Raw genomic sequence first — 17581 nt, 5'->3', positions numbered from 1 at the left:
GTGCTAAAATTTTGAATTAATTCGTACTCTTCTTCTTCCTAGCCTTTATCCCGTCGTCTCGGGGTCAGCTCTCTTAATATGGCTTCGCCAGGATATTCCGTCCTGGGTCTTCTCAGGTGGTAATTGGGCGTCTTTTACATTCTCATCTCCTATACTTTTTTTGTCATGTGATCAGTTGGTCGCTGTATGACGTGGCCATATCTGAGGCTGTTCTCCACCAGAATGTCCGGGATTGGTCTCACTATAAAGCTAGCACGGACGTATTTTTTTTGAACTCGATCGAGTAACGTTACACCCATCTGTGATTTGAAGTAATTCGTACTAAATTCGTAATTCATTTATTTATGTCAGATATAGGTTACGAATAGTTAAATTTTTTATATGAAATACGTGACAATTATTGTCACATAAAAATTATACATGAGCTTATTATAGCGACCACTTAAAAACGGGGCTATAAAACCAGCCTAGTTTATTGAGAAGTCAACAAGGTATCAGTAAGTGCAGTCATGAAGTTTTGTGCGAATCTTTTCTTCATGTTCCCTAAAGAGTCAACAATGGCCGAGCGTTATGCCCTAGCAAAGGAGGTTGGGTTCAAAGCTGTGGAGTCGAGGTTCCCGATGGGTCATACTGTGAGTGAGGTCAAACAGATTAAGGAGAATTCTGGGCTTCAGCTTGTTATGCTAAATCTTAAGACAGGTACCAAATTTCCACGACTTACTTTGTCTGGTCGAAAAATGTTGACCCCTCTATTGCCCATTTGGTCAAGGCCAACCAAGGCAAACACATTGGAGCAAATTAAATTTTTGGTTTCTGTTGGTAAAATAAAGATCCACGAATCGATTTTTCGACAATATCTTTCAAGTACATATTTTTAAGTCACAGATAAGTACCTATCGGCCAGTTACAAGTTTATACATATATATGTATGTATGAACAAGACACCGTTTGTAAATGCGTATTTGACTCTCCAGGCTGTCTTTGTGATTTTTATTATGGCGGAAAATGTAAAGTTCAGAAATCTCTGGGATGATTTTATAGCCCTTTCTTTAGTGTACAGACTTTCCCCAAAGATTTTCATCTTGACCGGTGCAACTACCACTGACCACTAATCTATCGAATAAATTTATTCAGTTCCCTACGTAATATGTGTTTTGTATTTTAGGGGACGTTTCAAAAGGAGAATTAGGAGTAACAGCAATACCTGGCAAAGAATCTGTTTTTAAGGATATTTTGAGAGAAACCATAGAGTATGCAACAGCATTAGATGCGCAAATAGTGCATATTATGGCAGGACAAGTAGTAAGCAAGAGTTTAGAAAATTGGAACACTTACGAAAAAAATTTAAGATATGCCGCGGCAGAACTTGGTAAATATAATCTAATGGGAGTTATTGAACCAGTTTGTCAATATGCCTGGCCAAAATACTATTTGAATGACTTCTTTAAAGGTAAGATAATTTCATTAGGTGTCTTTATATTTAGCCTATGCAATTAGTTGGAAAAAATAGTTCAAATAAATTTTTGTGAGGCTAGTTTCTTATCTTTAGAGATAAATTAACTACTTTAAGGGACTTGTGTAATGAGACAGGTACTAAAACAATAAACATCATAATAAGCAGATCAAGATGAAAGTGCCTGGTCAATCTGAAAAAGATAATTTTCTATCTAGACCCCGAGTGGGATCGAACCTGGGATATTTTCTTGATTGACTTTCCCACTGTGCTAATTGGGTTGTCATCACACTATGATTTTCATTTACAGCTGTGGAAATAATAAAGAAGATCAATAGTCCGAACTTGAAGTTACTATTGGACATTTTCCATCTACAGCATATTCATGGGGACCTCTATCATAACATAAAATTATTTATGCCCTACGTCGGACATGTGCAGGTAAATTATAACCACAGATATTAAATAATCTGGTGGCATTTGATCGCGGCACGTATCCATATTAACATTATAAAAAGGTTGGGTTTGATTGTAATGCAATGAATAAACTTACAAACTACTGGACGGATATTGACGAAACTTGGCACATAGATAAAATAGACATTCGAATAACATAAGTATCAAATGTAATTTCTATTGTCTTATTTCCGATTTATATGGTTCCGATTGTCGCTTTCTGGGAATGAATCCGTGGTCTGCCTATGACCATGACCTTGAAGCTGAAGTTCAAGTAATTTCAGAAGTAAGAACCTGTTACGTCATTAAAATAGAAATATTTTACAACAAATGCTACACTTATATCCACAAGTTTGAGATTTTATGATAACTATTAGAACGCGATTTTTTTTTCAGATAGCACAAGTGCCAAATCGCCACGAGCCGGATACTCCTGGCGAAATCAATTACCAGTATGTACTGAAACTGTTGCAGGACTTCGGCTATAAGGGTTGGGTGGGACTCGAGTACATACCTAAAGGCGACTTGAAAGAGGGTCTAAAATGGATTAAAAATTATGGTTACAGCTTGTGATACTTATTGGCTCTTATTTCGAGTTTTAAAGGACATGTTGTTTTTTTATTTATCTTAATTTTATAGAAATGAAAAATAAACTGTTGTATGTTTTTAAGGGTAGCTCCCCATACAAGTGGGGGTTATATTTATTTCCCACTAACCCATCCGGGCGACCATCTTATAAAATGTATTCGGAAAAGTGAAATTTCATACAAATTTGGACGAAAATTAGTTGATAGTTTAATACGTAAAACAAGTACATAAAACTAAATTTATTTTTAAATATATAGGCTCATATTTAGACACTTGTGAGAGTGAGTCGCAACTACGGAACCTTGCAATGCGTATGGCCTGACATGCACTTGATCGTTTTTAGATAGAAGTTAGGCAACATTTGGTATTATTTTGGTCTCAATCTTGGTCAATAATGTATTTTTCTCAGGTCTCCTAGACAAACGCTAATGGAGTATAATAAAAAAATAGATTATTCGTATATCGAATGTATTATAACTTCTTACAAAAATAAATTGAAATGTTATATTTAATTGGTATAATTAATAATAGGCAATACTAACATAATACTTGTACTAACTAGATTTACTATGAGTCTCCTTTTGCTAATCCATTGTTATAAAACTGTTTCACCCAATAATGTTTCTTCACTTCAGACAAAGGCAACCTTTCTTTGCTGGCTGGTTTTAAAAGCTGCAACAAACAAAATAAAATATGAATAACAATTCTAATTGATCATCCATATTTCACATGCTTTACATTTATTTTAGGTAGACAGGGATGGAAAATTTATAACACAGGCACAACATAATGTACCAAAAACATTCAATTCTTATTTGATTATATCAAGTAGACAATGGACCAGTACAAATAAATTTAAGGTTGAAGAGTATTATGGTCATAGGCGCAACCCGGTCTCCTTCATATTTATAACTCTTATCATGCAAGTTCGTCAGTTTAGGCTTCTCTTGACAGGACCTTTGGCTAGTAATGTGTAAAATCAGGAGTAATAAATATTGTATTTACCTTGGAAATGAGGTCTTTAGCACCTTCTGGAACATACTCAGGATAGACCATGTCCAATGTTAGAATTCTGTTGTAAGTTTTATCTTGGCCTTCACTCTCAAAGGGGGGCTTTCCTACCAGAAACTCATACAGTAGGACCCCGATGCACCACTGGTCTACTGACACGTCGTACACCTCGCGTTTTATCATTTCTGGCGGGAGATAATCTAGTGTGCCACACATTGTTTTACGCCTGTAAATTAACATTACAATTTTGTTTTAGTTTTGTAAATTTTTCATATTACCTTGAATTGGGATTACTCCACTTAAAAATAATTGAAACTTCCAATATTTTTAAGATCACATACATATAATCAGTTTCATATCCCTAAAAGGGTAGAAACAGACAAGCCCTGAAAAACTGAATGACCACACTCGCTGTATGGCCGGATAATGATAAAGTTAAACCTATCCAAAAAGCACTAGGCGTAATATTTCTTATTTTACTTTTTTGAACCATTTATTAAGTACAATTTTATAAATGTGATCATCAGCATACTTAAATCCTGGTTATACCAGACCAATCAAGTTGAAAACATCAAGGTTGTTACTTCTATTGTAAAATAGAAACAAGTAAGTATTAATCCTATGCTATGTACCTTTCTGAAGGCGCATGCACAGACCAGCCGAAGTCTGCGAGTTTGAGGTCTCCACTGAAGGCAACCAGGATGTTCTCTGGTTTGATGTCACGATGCATTACGTGGTGCTGATGGCAGTATTCCACTGCATCTGCTACCTGCAATACATTATTATTTCCGTTTTATAATCTCTCAGGTAGTAAAGCCAGCTATTTCAGTAGTCTATAGCAGGTGATTAACTAATTTTTTCACTAGTTATAAAACAATACTGAGTATGTAATAATTTTATGGGTGTTTAAAGTTATAAGCTAAGCGTTAGCACAATTTGAATTGAATGGGAAACTTGCACTATTCACATGAGCATTTGGCCAGATTTAATTTTACATGTAAATCAGTGCCATTGCTTTCTTTAAAACATTCATACTTAGTAAACTTTATACCTGATAAATATACTTTGCTGCCTTAGCCTCTGGAAACCTGCCTTTGGGAGAGTTGGTGAGATGTTTGTACAGCTCTCCGCCAGCCGCAAACTCAACTACAAGGTAGATGCGTCTTTCATCATGGAACCACGTCAGCAAACGTAGAATGTTTGGATGCCTGAAACCATGTTAAGAACAGGGTAAAAAATTTGTTGATGTTATGTCACTATCCTCAATCACTGAGCCTCACATTAAAAAAAATGTAGAAGCCAAATGAAATATTTTTTGTGCAAAATTACAATACAAATAGGAAAGAAATGGATGTTGAAAAAGGCGACTAAGGTATAGTCTTTCCTCTTTTAGGCAATGGGTTAGCCATTCACTATTTGAAATTCATTTCTATTATAAAGCCATACAGCTGAATGAGGATTTCAGTCTTTGAAGACTGTTGGCTCTGTTTGCCTCACAAGGTATATAGACATGACTATATGTATGTATATAGGACTAGCTCACATATCACATCTCATATAGGTTATACAAAGTCGACAGTCATAGTACCTTAACAACATCTTTAACTGGATGACTAAATTGAGAATCCAAAATCCACCTTAAAGAGAATCCCAAGTTCAAGGGAAGACAAGTAGCAGGCTGAAACTATAATTTATTGCTGACTGGCATGAAAGGATGATGAAAATTCTGTATTTATTTTAACATACTTTTTATAATTTAGCATATGTACAATATGAAACTTAAGACAAGTAAATACTTACTTTAAGTGGGACTGTATCTCAATCTCTCTCATTACTTGTCGTTCACATCTTGATTTCACAATCTGAGACTTAAATAATGTCTTGATCGCAACCAGAAACCCAGTCTTTTTTTCTCTTGCAACATGAACATGACCAAATTTTCCTTGTCCTAGAGCCGAACCCAGCTCAAAATCTCTGGGAGACCATTTGTATCTGAAAGACAATATATTTTAAGGTAACAATTAGAAGTACTATGATATAGAATGGACCAGTTTAACCAAGGATAATTTATTTATAAGTATTCTAAAATTATTCATCTTTCATCAAAATTTAATGAGATAATAAAGATACATGAATATAAAGTAATAGTGTACTAACGATTGTCCATATGCCTCATGATTAATTATTTTAGTTTCAAGTTCCAAGACTTCGTTCTTCATTGTCATATTCATACAATTTAATGTGGATTGTATAAAATATCAATAACACAAATAAAAACAAAATTAAGTCAACCTCCGGTAAAACCGTTACGGATTTTGATTTCATTCAATTGAACCAAACAAAACGAAATCAAATGTTGGACAGTTGACACATGTTTTACAATAACTTGACATTGACAGACTAGTGACAATGCCGTGCCCATGACGTTGACGTTTGTATTTTTTTCGTGTAATCGCAATTTTAATTTCCGTGTGTGTCACGTCTTTTCAAATTCAAATTCAAACTTTTCTCTCACTGTTGGCGAAAATTTGTGTTTTATGAAGGTAAAAGATAGATAAAAGCTTTGTTGTCAAAGCCGTTAACCACCTGTCTTTTGAATGTCGCTCTACTTCGTATAATGCTGTAATGTATGTGGATGCACATAATTATTTTTATACATGAAAATCAAACCTCTTTCCTTCATCATACTTTTTAGGCTCAAATGTGAATTACGAGGCTTGCGAAAGGTACAAAAGTAGCATGCATGTGTAACAGTGGACGGACCATATAGAAAAGTATACATATCACTTTTAATACAACTACGATACGGAAATGGTATATTAGGTATTCTATATGACCCACTAGGGCTCTGAAATGATTATTGGCAAGGTTATAAAGCTTAGCTACCGGACTTTATGCATTTACTGTTCTTTAGAGAGTCCTACGACTTTAATATGTTCAAGGGATGATATGGAGTTTTCCTATTAAACTGTTACAAACAAGTTATATTACAGGTATCTATAGTGAATATATTTCTTATGTCTTGTTTGTTAGTTAACAACTGGGATACAATTTTAAACGAATTGTCAGTAAGTATATCTGTTACGGTTTAATTCACGGCAAAACTGCTGTACCCAACCATTTTTTTATGAAATGGAAATACCTACTAATTTAATAATTAACTAATTGGGAAAAACCTAAATGTCGCTATGTTTAATCGGATAAGGTCCTGGGTAGCAACAACTGGGCAACAGCTTAGGTATAAATGGCTGAAACTGGTCATACCGTAGGATTAATTATGTACCTCTACTTACAGAAGCAAAATTTCCTTTCAAACATGCATAGTAGCGATTAGATAAACAAATTAACGCATGGCAAATTCAAGTAGTAATTATGAAGCTCGTGTTTTCTGAAGCCTCTTCAAACAAGAGGCAAGTGCATCGTACTTGTGGCTTGTAGTGAAAACACTATTTTCCCTCGCTTGCCTCTCGCGAGGGGTCGAGGGAGGGGGGTCGCGCTCCCTAACCAACCCCAACGTAATGGGGCTCGACCCCCTAACTTATCTTTGACGCGATCTCGGAATTGTCCGACTGAAATGAGATTTATATTATTTGTAGATTGTAGATACCTAAGTAAAAATTATGATGAGACTTTGATTATGATTAACTCATTCGGGTCGTATACCTACCAAACATGCTTAAATAGGTAGGTACTTAGAAAGTTTTAATGTCTGTAAGAAATTTCAATAAATTGTTTTAAGCAACTTACAAAGTCTATGAATTGGTGTGCACCACCTTACCCTCATCATTGTTTCTCATCTCTCTCCGGTAAAAAGAACCTGAAGCAATCGATAAAAAATTTATCCAAGAAATTATGGGCATTAGGTTCATTAATTAAATAGCAACTCTAGTATAGGTAAGTAGACTCAAAAACCATGGGATTCTTTTAGACGACGAACTAGCATCTTGTCACTGAATGTGGCTTTTCAGTCTTTTTGTGACTGTTGGCTCTGTCTACCCCGTAACGGATAAAGACGTGATAATATATATGTATGTAGGTATGTATTTATTTATTTCTCATTAAAACCGATAAAACCCTAAAACATAATTTCCCATGATTGAATTATAACAAATAGCGGTTCTTTCATTTGGGCAGCCTATCTGAGTTCAGGAAAATATTTTTGTCTCCCAGGAAATATATTCAATATTAAAACGCTCTGATTTCCTCAAGAATTACTCCAATTTTAATATGCCTAAGTGCGTAATGCGCAGCAGAGTATTTCGGTGCCTAACCTAACAGTTACCGAACCACCCCTAATGGCGGGTTAGCGGGAAAACGTGGAAAACGCGCGCACTACCGACGTAGGGTTGTGCTCATTCCAATGCAAGACGCGCGGCCGCGCGCCGCCCAATCGATACCACGCTTTTGAAAATCTAAAAACAACAATTCAACCCATGTGTATTAAATTAAACTGATTACTTTATAGAATAGTGTAGTGAAAAAACTAAGTGAAACACTAGAACAACGAGAAATCGTTTTGTGAGGTAAGTGTTATAATAATTATTGCCTCGTTGATGACCTAGTTACCGGCGCCACTACAGTTCATCTGGAAAATGTGTTTAGTGTAGTACCCTACTAAGGTCATTTCATGCCATTTATACTTTCATTAGACAGTACTACGTCGTAATAACGTATATTCCTGATTGCGTTGTCTTAATAATAGACTAAAAGACGCTTTTGCTTCCGTTTAACATTAGTACTTAATTGTTTCATTTTAATGACACTACTGACTAAGGTTATTATTTATCAAACAGGTATTTAAATACTCGTATTTCTAGAGATCTTCCGGTTCCGAAAAAATAATTGGTATAATTTCATTAAGCCATACAGCTGAACGTGGCCTTCCAGTCTTGCCTCTCAGCCTTCATGACTGTTGGCTCTGTCTACTCCGCAAGGGATTTAGACGTGACTTGTATGAATGTTTGATTAGTATATGAACAAGCTTTAGCCCGAACTTCACACCCTTCTAAAATTTTCTAAACACCTTCCTAATCCACCTTCATTTGCCAAAGCCTACGTCGTTATTTAACTTTCTGTTTACCAGTAGGTATGGGTCGCAAAGTACAGATTTATTAGCAATTATTGAGATTCGATGGTACCATACCACCGTACCATATACATTTTACCGTACATTTATAATAAGGAGGCGTAGATCACCTGCTTGCTACTTGATAGGTGGTACTTAAAGACGAGGAGGGCTCACTTAAATGTAATGTTTTGTTTTTCTTTAATAACAAAATTTTTCATAGATAAACACCCAAAACTTTACATCAGATTGAATTCATAACTTTCGGTTCAGAGGCAAGAACGTCAGATAGCTGCGTCACAGTCACAGAGTAGATCAACGGATGTGAACGGTGAATAAATTTTGTCGTGCCTATTTTATTTTCTATATAGTCCCCGATCCCTTATTAAAAAGCACAAGTAAGTGTAGGGTGCCCTTTAATACTTTTTTGAATCTTCAGTCAAAATTTTACTTAGTAACTTACTATAACCAACCTAAATTTATTTCATTTTAATCATGATCTTTGCTTTCACTTCTTTCCATGAGTTTACGAAAGCGCTTAACTTCTTAGGTATATACTAAACATGATGAGTTGTCGTATGAACTTTAACGATCGAATAGAATGACGTATTGATTCTGCTCTTTACGAGCGTTGCAATAAGGGCATACAATATAATCTGAGGTTTTATATCGCGGCTGGCTTGGCCCTTAACGCTGTGGAAAGCTGTTTGTTGGCATCGATTCGATAGTATTCGAGCGGTGAAGTGAGTGCGGGAGAAAAGTCACACGATGACCAGCATTTCGAAGAGCTCAGGATTTGCGGTGAAAGGTCAAAATTGTGATTACACGCATTTTGATGTAATTATAAGGTTTAATTGCGTAATTGCCGGAGTATTTTTGATTTATGTACGCTCGAACAGGTGCGCTGTGTTGCGTAACGAGAAGTATGCCAGCAATCTGGTAAAAGTTTAACGAGAAAGTAAACGTTTAAGCAATATTGGTCAATTTATGAGGATTATTTAAAAGTAGGATAAATATTATTATTTATTTGAATCTCAATTCCATCATAAAGCCAATCAGCTGAACGTGGCCTATCAGTCTTTTCAAGAATGTTGGTTCTGTCTACCCCGCAAGGGATATAGACGTGATTATGTGTGTGTGTGTGTAGGATAAATATCAGTGTTTGCTCAATAACTGCTTACTAATAAATAATTAATTTATTCTTAGGAAAATTACACCTTTATAGTTCTTGCAAAAAATGTATGTTATTCATCCTGCTGACAAACATCTTTTGTTTATTTTCTGTTAAAATATTTCAGACAGGATTTTACGGCTTCACTGAAATAAGAATGTGTAGGTAGGACGTATGCGAATAATGGCGTGCGGAGGCACAGAAAGGAACGAACACGTTTTGACTAAGTTAGTAAGATAAATATATCGTAAAACGCGACTAAGGGATATGCTTATAAACGGATTCTTCTTTTAAGCGATGGGGTAGCAACCTGTCACTATTTGAATCTCAATTCTATCATTACGCCAAACAGCTGAACGTGGCCTATCAGTCTTTTCAAGTCTATAGGCTCTGTCAACAAGGGAGTCTGCAAGGGATATATACGTGATTATATGTAGGTATGTATGTATGTTAGTAAGATAAGCTGTAGATAATTGAAGTGAGTGTCCTATTATTATGAATTTATCATACATAACATACATAAACTCACGCCTCTTTCCCGGAGGGGTAGGCAGAGACTACCTCTTTCCACTTGCCACGATCCCTGCATACTTCCTTTGCTTCATCCACATTCATAACTCTCTTCATGCAAGCTCGGCGGTTTCGGGCACTTTTGACCTGACCCTTCACCAGGACGTCCTTAATTTGATCAAGATATGTTCGTCTAGGTCTTCCCACCCCGACCTTTCCCTCCACACTCTCCTTGTATATCTGCTTAGTCAACCTGTTTTCATTCATCCTCTCCACATGACCGAACCATCTCAACATACCCTTTTCTATTCCTGTAACTACATCTTCTTTCACATCACAACATTCCCTTATCACGCTGTTCCTTATCCGGTCACTCAATTTCACACCCAACATACTCCTTAACGCTCTCATTTCCACTGCATTTATTCTGCTTTCGTGCTTCTTTTGCCATACCCAACTTTCACTCCCATACATTAATGTCGGGACCAACACGCCCCTGTGCACAGCCAGTCGAGCCTTTTTGGATAGTTTCTGACTGCTCATAAAGGCATGCAAAGCTCCATTCACCATGTTCCCCGCGTTCACTCTCCTTTCAATATCACTATCACACTTGCCATCTGATGTAAACTTTGATCCGAGATATACAAACTCTTTCACTTGCTCAACTTTTTCTCCTCCAATCAAAATATTACATGCTGTCATTTCTTTCTCCATTTCAAAAACCAGTGTTTTAGTTTTACTTACGTTCACTTTCATTCCTTTCTCTTTTAAAGCTTCATGCATACAGTTTACCATCTCCTGTAACTCCTCCGCTGATGACGCCAGTATAACCTGATCGTCGGCATAGAGCAGACATTTGACGAGTAATTCATTCATCCTTAATCCACTTTCAGACTCTTTCAAATCTGTCAAACAACTATCCATAAATAGGTTGAACAGCCACGGTGACGCAACACATCCCTGCCTAACACCTTTCTCAATCTTAAACCACTCAGTGTGCGCTCCGTTTATCCTGACACAAGCACTCGAATCCTCATATAAGGATTTCAGTGCTCGTATCAAGAGACTGCTCACCCCATGCATAGAAAGTGCTGACCACAATTCATTCCTCTCAACTCTGTCATAGGCCTTTTCCAAATCCACGAATGTGCAATAGACTTTTTGACTCTTGGCCAAAAACTTTTCGGTTATGCACCGCAAAGAAAAGACCTGATCAGTACATCCCATTCCCTTTCGAAATCCCGCTTGAGCATCCCATATTTTGTCATCAGTTTCATTCCTGACTCTATTAATCAATACCTTAGCATACAATTTGCCGACGACGCTAAGCAGGCTTATACCACGATAATTTTTGCAGTCCAGTTGTGACCCTTTTCCTTTGTAAAGTGGCACAATAACAGCCTTACACCAATCTTTTGGTACTCGGCCGCTTCTCCAGCACAAATTGAAAAGGCAGTACAACTGTCTAGCTACGACGCCTTTTCCTGCTTTAAGCATCTCGACCGACACTCTATCATACCCGGCAGCCTTACCCGCTTTCATACTCTTAAGTGCTTCCACAATTTCAAACATTTCAATTTCGCCTTCCATCTCATTCTCTTTTTCTTCGCTATAGCAGAACTCTTTCTTATTTTCTTCCTTTTTTTCAAATAAACTCTCAAAATAGTCCTTCCATATCTTTAGCACACATTCTTCTCCTTTCACAACGCTACCATCCTGGCATCTGATCCTAGTCAGCTCTCTGGTTATAGTTTTTCCTCGGGCTGACCTTACGGATTTCCAGAATACTTTCAGATTTGACTGAAAGTCTTTTGATAGCCTTTTGTCAAAATCCTCTTTATACTCTTCTTTCTTTCTAATCACAGCTTTCTTAACCAAATCTTTCATTTTTTTATATTCCTTACGTGCTTCATTCACATCCTCATCTATAACCTCTTGCATTCTTAAGTTAGCTTTTGCTGCTAACAAATCCAGCCATGCTTTCTTCTTTAATCGCACAAGTTCTTGCACATCTTTACTCATCCACGCATTTTTGTGATTTTTCCCTTTCCTTCTTCTACTTACACCACACACTTCAACAGCTACTTTCACAATTCTTTCTTTAAATTCCTTCCATCCATCTTCAATATTGCTCCTCTCATCTAAATCTTCAATTTCATCCTTCAGTCTATTAATATACTTCTTACCTACATCCATATCTTGCAAATTTTCTACTTTCACTCTTTCCAAAGCGCTGGTTTGCTCCCTTACCCTGTGCCGCCAGCGATTGAAGATACCCCTTATCCGGGATATCACCAGTAAATGGTCCGAGTCAATGCCAGCACCGCGATATGCACGGGTATCCAGCACTTTGTTCTTCAATCTTTCATCTACAATCACAAAGTCTATCATACTTTTTAAAATACCTTCCACTCTTGTATAGGTGTGGATCTCTTTATGTTGAAACATTGAGTTCGACACAAAAAGATCCCACTCTAGACAAATTTCTAATACACTTCTTCCATTATCATTCACCTTTTCGTCACCAAACGCACCAAGCACCTTTTCATAACCATCACGCTTTACACCCACCCATCCATTAAAATCACCTAACATAATAATCTTCTCATTTGGCTTGGTAACTTTCAATACTTCTCTTACACTATTCCAGAACTCCTCGTTTTCGCTTTTTGCTGATGTTGTACCCCTCGAACCCACATCCCACGGTGCATAAACACCTAAAACGAAGATCCGAGTGATTCCAACTTTCAGCCTAATCCATAGAAGACGAGGGCTGACACACTCATACTCATTCACACACTCAGCCATTCGTGCAGAAAGGATTAGACCGACCCCTTGACAGCCTCGGCTGGTACTGGAAATTCCAGACCAATACGCCGTGTAAGGACCGTGCTGCGTCGCGTCGCATCCTTTCCGCTTCGTTTCATTCACGCACAACACATCCAACCGTCTTTCACCCATCATCTGACATACTTCCTCAATTTTATCCTTCATTCCTCCTCTTACATTCATCGTCGCAAAGCGGCTTTCAGCAGACCGCATACCGCTCCCGCCGGGAACGAGACGTGATGGGGTGCGGACACCATCGCCGCCATTTAGGTGCTCTTTCAAAAAATTTGCATCCATGCGATTCCCACGAGACGCAAGGGAACAATTTTGTCCGCCCCAGCAGAGCCCCGCATGCCAGGGTAAGGCTAGCCATTACCTGGGGGTCGCCCAACCCCATGGCGGAAGTGGCACGCTCGAGACTAGGCTCGCCCCTAGCCATGCTTTATCCATCATCCATCGGCGCGGCAGACCTTAGATTGGCATATTGGCATGAATTTATCAGTTTGTAATAACCAGTTTAAATGTGTTATTGTGATTAGGTATAGTGTCTATGTGTGTACTGATGCGTCGGTTTGTAGCGAACAGACAGATAAGACTTTAGTCAAGTGAGGCTAAGGGTGGATGTAAGGGAGGTCATAGGCCACAAGGGACACGATTCCTCAAGTGAATATCCGATGGAACAGCCATCTTATTTTAGTGGAATAGCCACTTAAGCCAGGTGGAACAGCCACCATGTATGTGATTTGTTACTCCAAAATCAGTGTCTTACATACTATGTAGGCAGTAAGTATCATATTATAAGTGATATGAGTACATTTATTAGTAAATTTCGTCACATTTATCGTAATATAGGAATGGGATTTTCTATCTATACTTCTAGTTTCAAAAGATAAATATTTACTGTGATCTTCTTATGCAATCGAAAAATACCGGAAAATTTTGATTTTGATTCATATGAATCGAGAAGATAATGTCCTCAGAGTAAGTACCGTTAACTGTTTGGTAGGGAGTAGGGACGGGACACTTTCACTGCCGTCAGCCCCGCCTAGTCGAGCATCGTGATTCATAATCGATGGTTAATGTAGCTTGAATTTAAGCCACGTGACTGCACTACGGTAATTTTACAAAATTAAACATAATTACCAAGGTGTATTGAGGTCAGGCATGCTAGGAAAACTTTGCTAAATATGTTCCCGGCTCGTAAGGTTGTTTTTTCAGAAATCGCTATCTGTAGCGTAACCTAAGCTGTATAGCAGCGTCACGGTTCTTCTACTTCCTCTTAGCTTTTTATTCCCGGTTACATCCGCATCTCTCTAGAAAGCAGCCCGGGTATGTGTTTTTACACGAAACGACTCCTATCTGACCTCCGCAACCTTCGCAGGAAAACCAAACACGACATTACAAGAGTATGCTTATTATCTATTTGTTTTAAAACTAAATATGGCAATGATTAAGAGCTGATTAAAAATCAAAATGAAAAAGTATACAAAAAAAATTACCTAGGTGAGTACGTCATGTCTTTGCCTCTTTCACGCACGGTCCAATTCCGTGGTACCTACAGTTTGTCTGTCATAAAGTTGAAATTTTAATGTTCGTAGTTTCTTCTAGAAAGGGTCGTAAAACCGCAAATGGCTGGTATAAAAAGTAGTAAAGTCATTAGTACACTTAGCCTTCAGAAAATGCATTTCCGCGCGCCATAAAAGAATAATTCGCCAGCGACTTCGTTTTAAGCAAAAGTTTACTGATAATCTCGATACCAAAAAAAGCTGACTAAGCCTAATATTGGGGCACTTAAAAAAAACCGATTTTTAAGTTGGACCAAGGCTAACATCGGAGAAAACCGAATTCAAATCGGAGCTATTTAATTAGTTGTCTTGTGACGCGAGTATAGATAGATACAGACTTTCAGGTACAGACATCGGTACTACTGTTTTATAATATGAATGTATGATGAACGTTCAAATATCTATACACATAACATAACTATCGACGTCACGACGTGATTTTTATATTTAAAAGTTCTTAAATCTTTTCCTTACAAACAAAAATTCATATCTTATTTTGGACGTGTGTTCAATTGGAGCGCGGCTGACAGTGACAACCGGCACTACCACCACGCCACCACCACCGGTAATTACTGCAATTGTCTTCGAGATGAGATCGTGACAACAAAGAAATGAAGAGTACAGAGTTACCTTCATTTACAACAACGCAACGCAATTTTTATGTATATTTATAAAATTTATAATTATGTATCGAGAAGAAAAAGAATAGGACCTCCATCTCTTTCCCATTGCTATCGTAAAAGGCGACTAAGGGATCGGCTTATAAACTAAGAATTTTTCTTTTATGCGATGTGCAAGCAACCTGTCACTATTTGAATCTCAATTCTATCTTTAAGCCAAACAGGTGAACGTGGCCTATCAGTCTTTTCAAGATTGTTGGCTCTGTCTACCTCACAAGGGATATAGATGTGATTATATGTATGTATGTTTTTATAATTATGATGAAACAAGAGCTTTAGCAAAATAATAAATCAAAAAGTCAGTATCAAGGTTCATTTTGTGCCCTCTCTCGTGTTTGCTTGAAGAGATTTCATTAGAAGTAAGCAGAACATATGTAAAAAGGTTTCGTCTATCATTCTATTTACTGAGGTTATAAGCACGTAGGTATCTGTCGATCGTGACGGTATATACTTGCGGACTTCTATACTTTGCGATTGCAATTCGTGACCACCACACCTCGAACTTCGATATGATCATTGGTTGCTGTTGTATGTTATTCTTAGCACTTGTGTAATGTCCTAATGTAATGTAAATTTTATATTAGTGGTAAGAATAAAATGTTCGTGCGACTTCGATCGTTAACGGAGAGTAAAAAGTATATTTATTTCGTGTAAAAACTTACAAAGTAAGCTGGACGTCGTTTCCACATAGCTTTCGCATATGTAATAAGTTGTGACCCAAATACATGGCAAGCGTTTCAAAACGGAAACTTTCTTAACATACGTACTTAGAAACATGCAATTACAATAAATCTTTCATCTTGGTTTTGTACACGGCTAAAATATTATTTTATACACTATTGATATTTCAGTGCTTGGCGGGCACGTACCACTGACTCTTCTCTGAGTTATGTAAGCTTGATTGCCAACCGATGTTCTTACGGCGATGGAAAACATCGTACGGAAACCTTCACATCCTAGCAATTGGGTGTGTAGTGTAACCATAGTGCACTAATAGTGCATAGTGCTTCTATTCTAAGTTTAATTGATATTGTGAAGTTGACGTTGTTGAAGAAAATGCTGCAGTGCAGTTTGTTACCGCTTCTTCTGCACTGACGCCTTGGAAGCGGCAGTAAACTTAGTTTTAAGTAATTTATTTGACGTCAACCAATGTTGTTAAACCATACGTTTTGACAATTATTAAGCGATACGAAGTATCCTATAATAATGAATAAAAATTTTGAATTTTTGACTATCTGTTAGGTTCCTCTCCAAAGATTGCGGAGATCAGACGGGAGTCGCTTCGCTGGTTTACCAAATCCAGGTGTTAAAAAACATTTGATTTAACAATAGCGTTTTCTTAAACGCTTGTAAGATACTTACGGTAAATTATCTGAAACAGTTACTGGTAAAGAACCGTAAATTTTCCAGAAATTGTTTCAATAATCTTTAAAACCGTTGCGTCGCCACCGCAAGCCTGCATAACTAAATTATTCCTGTGGTTATTCAGGTCCGCAGGTTGGAATTGACAAAAATAGAATAAGGATCAATGACTGAGGTTCAAATAGAATTTACGGCATTTGGGTTACCAATTAAAATCCTAAAATTACAAAAACATGAATGTTACCTACCACAAAGTAGAAAAATTTCCTGTTATTATGTATATGTACCTATAACACATCAACTGAGTGATGGCGTGGTCGTCAAAATTAATACCGAAGACCGAATGAACCATAATTCTGCCAACATTAAATTAATTTTTGTTTTTATTAATATTTTGTTTTAGATGTTTCATTTTACGTTAAACATCATGACACATTACCGAACCCCAATCAAGAGCGGTTAACAGAAAGCGATCGTAATCGATAAAATAGCCAATATCCGATATTTTCCAACGTTAATTGGGTGTTTGATACAAAACAGATAATGGCTTTAACAGCCAAGCTTGGGGAAAATTTTCATTTCACATTCCAGCCTCAGGCTTTGGTACGCGACCGATATCAATTTGACGTCGTATATTTCGACAGATGGAAAACTTTTACAATAAGCTGAAAATTAAGCCAGAAAGTCAAACAATTTTAGGCAACGTTTCAAATCAGTCTAATTTTATATATAAGTAGTGCACTTTTGGTATACTGCATTTACCATGGGATTTTATTTTGGGAATTTTACCTTGAGTTTGGACTTACGGATTTTCAGGATAAAGTTCCTTACCCTCTTATAAAATACCCATTTCAACGAATTCTGTTTTCCTATTTGACAGTGGGGATGCAT

The 17581-nt window shown here is 37.2% G+C and overlaps 2 protein-coding genes across 2 annotated transcripts; one reads left to right on the top strand and one right to left on the bottom strand.

The window, feature by feature from the left end:
* The first annotated feature begins 367 nt into the window (after nucleotides 1-367).
* LOC106131549 (putative hydroxypyruvate isomerase) lies at nucleotides 368-2809 on the top strand. Its single transcript, XM_013330665.2, has 4 exons — nucleotides 368-699; nucleotides 1166-1450; nucleotides 1764-1894; nucleotides 2306-2809. Exons 1-4 carry the CDS (start codon nucleotides 510-512, stop codon nucleotides 2480-2482), a joined length of 783 nt encoding a protein of 260 aa, XP_013186119.2. The 5' UTR covers nucleotides 368-509; the 3' UTR covers nucleotides 2483-2809.
* Nucleotides 2810-2964: 155 nt separating this feature from the next.
* On the bottom strand, nucleotides 2965-5829 carry LOC106131532 (aurora kinase B). Its single transcript, XM_013330649.2, has 6 exons — nucleotides 5666-5829; nucleotides 5309-5500; nucleotides 4560-4716; nucleotides 4141-4277; nucleotides 3503-3734; nucleotides 2965-3169 (listed from the first exon to the last, which is right to left on the bottom strand). The coding sequence occupies exons 1-6, from the start codon at nucleotides 5737-5739 to the stop codon at nucleotides 3065-3067; spliced, it is 897 nt and encodes a 298-aa protein (XP_013186103.1). The 5' UTR covers nucleotides 5740-5829; the 3' UTR covers nucleotides 2965-3064.
* Nucleotides 5830-17581: the final 11752 nt, after the last annotated feature.

This window comes from Amyelois transitella, chromosome 20 (assembly GCF_032362555.1).
Source record: "Amyelois transitella isolate CPQ chromosome 20, ilAmyTran1.1, whole genome shotgun sequence".
NCBI lineage: Eukaryota > Metazoa > Arthropoda > Insecta > Lepidoptera > Pyralidae > Amyelois > Amyelois transitella.
This window is presented reverse-complemented; position numbering and strand designations above follow the sequence as displayed.